Raw genomic sequence first — 6000 nt, forward strand, 5'->3', positions numbered from 1 at the left:
TGGCTGAATAGTATACAGCATGGGTAAAGCACAGTTGGCCCTGCCGTGGTTGGATTCCTCTAACAGTCTGCATTGCCTTCGCAGCCTGTCGGCCTTGGCCAACAAGACCATGAGCCTCCTTTCCCCAGTGCGTAGGAGTTACATATAGACTGGTGGGCGGCCTTGGCCAACAAGACCATGAGCCTCCTTTCCCCAGTGCGTAGGAGTTACATATAGACTGTGGGCGTGGTGTTGAGTTCTAACAGGCCAGCTGTTACCTGCTTTGCTTTCTCATTGGGCTGCCCCTGTTTGGAACCCCTGCTCCTGTTCCATGAGCACATCTGTGGTACATCGTCTGTCTCCCTCCTCTTTGACACTCATTCTTGAGAGCATAGGCCTCGCTGGTTGGTCTTTTTCCTGTGTTCCCAGGACCATCACATCATGGGTCTGTGTGTTTATTTGTTGAATTGTTGAGAGAATGTTTTACAGTAGAATATGCTTATACTGGATGGGTTTTATTATTATTCATTACTCACTCATGGCTGAAAGTTTTCTGTTGGCATCAGTGATTTCCCATATACTCCTCCTGACTGACTGTACTTTTGATGACAACTTAAACCTCCAGAGGGTGGGGAGGCCTAGCTTTTCAGTGAGGTGAAACAAGGATGTGTGTTTCATAACTGTCTTAATTGAATTTCCCCCTTTCCCTCTTTTCCCTTCTCCATTCAAAATGATTAAGAATGTTATACAAATGCCAAGGGAGAGAATGGTATAGAAGAATATCCAGATGCTAAAGAGACACCCAGTCATGAAGAGCGTCTGTTAGATTTTAATAGGGTAAGTGGACTGTCCTCCTCCCTACCACTCTAGTCACAAACTTGGGAGTCCTGTGACCCACCCTGGCCCGAATTCCCCAGACCTATGGGTGTTGCCTTTCTCCTCTTGGCCTTTCCTTTGGGTCTGCCTCACCCTACTCCCCACCCCCAACCATTTGCCAGACCTTCATGGAGAGCCCCTGATATCCCTCCAGCTTTCCCTATGCTGCTGGTACAAGGGCGTTTAATGCTGTGCTAAGCCTGTTGCTCCTCGTTCAATCCTGGGGCAGCATTTTCTCCTTCCAGTGTGCTTTTCTAACCTGTGTGGGACAGACCTTGCCCTTCCTGTGCTCCTGTGCACTCTCTGGATGGAGTCCCGCCATCCCAGACCCTTCTGTCTCCCCCACAAGCCTGTGAGTACCATGAAGGCACATTCATGACCTTGACCTACTTTTAGCTCAGTCTCAGGCCTTCCACTGTTAGGCAGCTTGACCAATGAATTGAAGGAAACTTATTTTCTCCTCAGAGTTGTCAGAGTTAGCTCAAGCTCTGAAAGAATTCTCCAAAGCACCATGTGGTGCTAATCCTGCTGACCTATCAGGTTGTGTTAATGTTTCCCAGTCTACATGCAAGGCATCCCCATAACCTTCCACCCTCAGGGAATGGCTATCCCACTACCTGTCTCTACCTGTCTCTTCCTCTCACCTCTACACGCAGTGTGTCTACCAGCCTGTTAATGCACCTTACCTCCACTTTCTTTCCACCTCTTTCCTCCACACCATCCTTTCCACATGGTTCAGACCACTGCCACTCCTCAGCAATGGCCACAGCCTTTCTTGTCCTTGCTTCTGCTTGTCCTTGATAATCATCTCCATTCAGCGAGACAGTGACCTTACAAATACCCCTGTGCACTAAGTATTCTTGGCCTACCCATTTGCAGAGTAGAAAATGGAGGCATCTGGAGATGGAACACAGACATGGGCTGGCTGTCCCTACAGTCTGGCTGTAGGGCTCATGCTCCTAGCCTGTGCAGTTGGAAGAAATCCAGCCTCCTCCATGCCTGGAAGCCTGTGTGCTTTACTCTCACGTGGCTTTTCTGTGCTTCTTCCTCTGGCTCAAATGCAGGGACTATGATGGGGCGGTGCTGGTGGTGGATGTTGTGATGGGCTGGGAAGTGTTGCTAGTTGCTGTAACTGGTGAAAAGGCTGCCATTGGCACCTAGTATCCTAGGGTCCTCAGATGCCTGCCTTCCTGTGAACACAACAAAAAGATGCTCTATACCATGCTAGGTAGTGCTAAAACTGCAATGCCGAGCACCAGCCTTTGCTCAGGAATGCCACCTTCTGGAGCACTCTGTCCAGAATGCCCTTCCCAGTTATCCTCGTGTCTACAATCGGAAGCTGTGTCCTTTGGTTTGCTTGTCTGCTGGAACTGTGAGCCCTATGGGCATGACCAGGTCTGTCTTTCCACGGGAGCCTATGTGAAGCTTCATGGGCTGTCCCGAGCCAGGTACTCAAAGACCTGTTGGGAGTTAAGGAGGCCCTTTGTCCTACCCTAATATGGCCACAATATTCCTGTGACTAGACATGCAGAATTAGAATTGGACCCTTCAAGGACAAGGGAGAAGAGGTTTCCTCTTAGACAGTGTGACTTCACATCTTTGTTGCTCTCCATAGGACATATCAGTGATTGCTGCTTCATCTCTGCCTATGAATAGAATCAGCCGTTGGGCGGAAGGGGTGTGTGTGTGTTTGTGTCTGATTTTTGGTGTATTGAAAATTGTTTCTTGAATTGTAGGTGTCTTCTGTTTATGAAGCAAGATGCACAGGAGAGAGAGGTTGTGAGACAAAACCAAACGGCCTCCACAGGAAGATGTGTTCCAGCGCCAGCTCTGACACGGGTGACACAGGCTCCGAAGCCGGCGGAGAGTGGGTGGGCCCCAGCACAGAGGAGCTCTTCTCCCGAACACATCTCTGACCCTGCAGAGTAGTACCAGTCATTGAAAATGCTGTGATGGGAAGTTGCCTTCTGGGAGGCCTGTTAGTCTAAAGCAGCAACTTAGGTTTCTTCTTCGATTAACTGATCCACACCAGTGATTACCTTTCTCTTCTTGCTTATTTTAGCGTTGAGGACGGCTGTCCTGTTGAAGATTTGTTTCTAAGCTGTTAAGTTCTTGCTCTCTGAAGTAGACTAGACTGTGCTGTCCAGTGAGGAATGGGTGTGCATGTGCTTGTCCTAGCGCGTCCAGCTTCTGCATCGCAGCTGCAGGCCTCCCTCTGGCGGCAGTGTCGCCATCACCTTGTCAGCACTGTGGCGACAACCGCCACCGTCCAGAGACTCTAGCTCTGTTCTCTGAGCCAGGAGATCAGTCCTCCCCTGCAGTGGGTCAGGGCCTTGCTGAAGGAGGAGGGAAGCATGGTGACTCATCTGCAGGCTCATTCAGAAGATCTCATGGACATTGCTGTAGGAACACAAGGGTGTGCTTTAGAGACTTACAGAATACTGTGCTCTCTCTTAGGATTCCCCTAAAGTACCATGGAAGATACTGTGGCTTGTGACTTTCTTGCTAGCTGAAGAAGCCAAGGATTTGAGGCATGGGGTGGATGGGTTAAGTTCTGCTACTGTAGTGCATGGGGTTCTCTGAGCTGCCTCTCGAGCACATAGTTGAGGACCTTACCTACAAATTATTTTCTGGTGACAACATTGAACTGATGTCTCCAAATGAACTTAAAAACATTTGACATGCAGTGAGGCCACCTCATTACCCCAGAGAAATCTTTGGCTGCTGCAGCTAGCTGTTCTTGTGGCTGTGATGTAGTATAGCTTGTATCTCATTTTGTGTTTGAGAGAATGTTCTGGGCAAGTTCTGCTTGTGGTGGGCTGGGGTGGGTAGAGGACTTTCCCACATACCTGTGTGATGCTGTTCTGATCGTCAAAAGCCCGTGTGGCTTGTGAAGCAGCAGGCATGCCTCGCACAGCTGTGTCTAGGCGTGTCATCACCCTTCGAGCTCTCAGAGCAGCACTGCCACAGGCGCTGGGGGGCAGTGTGCAAAGCTGAACATCCAAATCAGTTTTCTCTCTTAGCCAACTTGTTGTGTAGTAACACACCTTGTCCAGAACATCGGGAGTGGCTGAGCGCTCGGAAGTAGCCAAGCGGGCCTCACCAGTAAGTGGGGCAGCACTGGGCACGTGGGTGGCTGCCCCTGAGGCCTTGCTGCGAGTACTTGAGTTTGCTGCCTGCTTCTCAGGAACACAGGAAATACCGTGGAGGCTGTGCAGCCACTGCAGTTCTGTGCATCCTCCCCATGGGGAGCCTGGCTTGCTGGCTGGGGGCATCTTACCACCCTGGGGTTTGTTTTCATACAGCACATCTTCCGACACTTTACAGTGCTTGTGTGTGCGTGTGTGCATGTGGAAGGGTTCATGTTGTTGCTCTTATTTATTTACAGACATCAGATAAGTTTTATGTATTTTTTTTCTTCTGGAGCTTCCTAAAATTTGATTAACATCTGCACTGAAATATAACCTATCATCAAAGGCAAAAAGGATTGAAAGTTATAAATTCCTAAAATCAATGCAGTCACAATTACCCTAGAAATTGTTGCTATGACCAAATATTTCATACTCAACCGTGAACTTGGTGACCTGGACAGCCAGTGTTCGTCAGGAAAAGGCTCCAGGTGGCAAAGACACCTACCTCCTCAGCTGTGGGGAGAGGCCCCCCACAGGGGATGCGGTGGGTCATAAAAGGCAAAGGGATGAATAGATTCTGTATTTGGTTCCTTTCTGTAGTTAAGTGGCTGAAGCTCAGAGGCTTTGGCACAGAATTGAAGTGTGGTTTTAGTTTATGAATGGATGATCACAAAATAGCATTAAAAAAAGTTGGCAAACGCTGAAACGCACTGTGGTATGAAGCGCGTTGCATATCCGTAGCACTGAAGTATCAGCTCCATTCCTGGGCTGAGATTTTTTTTTCCGTGGTTGTATTGTTCTGATTTCACGTACACCAGAGTAACTGATTTTTTTTTTTGTTTTGTTTGTTTTGTTTTCTTGTGGAGTTAACACCAAATAAAAATTTCAAAAATGTTTGTTGTTTTTATTTATCATAGCAATTTTTTAAAGTGAAAAAGCAGCCTCTTCCTAACTGAGAGGAAGAGAAAACTAGAAAGAACTCTTCCTCCTGAGAGCAGTTATCCTCCTAGAGCAACTCCCCAGAGCTGGGAAAGAAAGTAGGTACGGGCTGCTGGGCAGCCAGCTGACCCACATCCCCAGCAGGTTGGGGTGGCCCTGTCCCTCCCTGTTAGACAAGTCTTCCCATGTTAGTGTGGACTGTGTTCATGGGACACAGAAGTCAGCAGGAAGGCTCAGTGCGGAAGGTGCTGCTTACTGTGCAAACCTCAGACTCCACAGAAAGGTGGAAAGGACCGACAACCCTACAAAGTTGTCCGCTGATGTCTGAATGTGTGCAATGCACTGCAGTCACACACGCATGTATACACAGTAATACATGCCACTGCTGTGAGGGCCAGCCTCTAGCAGCTCAGGAATTGAAGGAGAGCCACGGAGTCCGCGGTCTAATGACTCAACTTGACTTTCGTATCTGATGGATACGATCCATCAGCCTGTGAAAAAGGGAAAACACACACACTCTTAAGGTCTTTCTATCTTTTTTCTCTGTTCTCTCTTCTCTTTATTTTTCCTTTATAGCTTATATATCCCAACAAAATCTTTCAGGCCATATAAAATTACAACGTGGTTACGTTCTATTTTTCAAGTGCCTGATTATAATGAATACAGTTAAAAAACAGGTTTCCTATTTCCCTTACATAATTGAATATCCTACATATTATAGATGAAAAACAAATTATCCCAAGAACCCACATACATTTATATCCAAGCAACTTGTTATAGAGTAACAGAGTGTAAGCAAGCAAGGTCTTTTTCTCAGTCAGGTCTTTTACTGGCAGGCTGCATTTTGCAGTTACAAAGGATGGATCAGCCACTTTATTCCTTATCTTAAAAGGTAATCTTCAAACCTAAACTTTTACATATGAAAAACAGTCAGATCTGTTTTAAATCCTCAGGGTGCATACTCACTCATCAGCAGTTTCTTTTATATCAGGAAGCTGAGGGCAGAAATGGGTACAAGGAATTAATCATCACCCTTGATCCCCAACCCACCCTAGCAAGAAAGGTACGTCAGCCA

General features: G+C 47.4%; 1 protein-coding gene across 9 annotated transcripts in view; it reads left to right on the forward strand.

Moving 5' to 3' along the window:
• The window catches only part of Kiaa0232 (KIAA0232 ortholog), a 68063-nt gene extending 63183 nt beyond the window's left edge, over positions 1–4880 (forward strand). For 6 of the 9 annotated variants that reach the window (XM_076545692.1, XM_076545693.1, XM_076545694.1 and 3 more), the window contains 2 exons: positions 719–816; positions 2592–4880. In XM_076545692.1, the coding sequence (XP_076401807.1) occupies positions 719–816; positions 2592–2771 (278 nt within the window). In that variant the 3' untranslated portion in view covers positions 2772–4880. The remainder of the gene's footprint in view (positions 1–718; positions 817–2591) is intronic. The other 3 variants (XM_076545696.1, XM_076545698.1, XM_076545699.1) reach the window with 1 other exon arrangement.
• The last annotated feature ends 1120 nt before the right edge of the window (positions 4881–6000 follow it).

The sequence above is a fragment of the Peromyscus maniculatus genome, chromosome 10 (genome assembly GCF_049852395.1).
Source record: "Peromyscus maniculatus bairdii isolate BWxNUB_F1_BW_parent chromosome 10, HU_Pman_BW_mat_3.1, whole genome shotgun sequence".
Classification (NCBI taxonomy): Eukaryota; Metazoa; Chordata; class Mammalia; order Rodentia; family Cricetidae; genus Peromyscus; species Peromyscus maniculatus.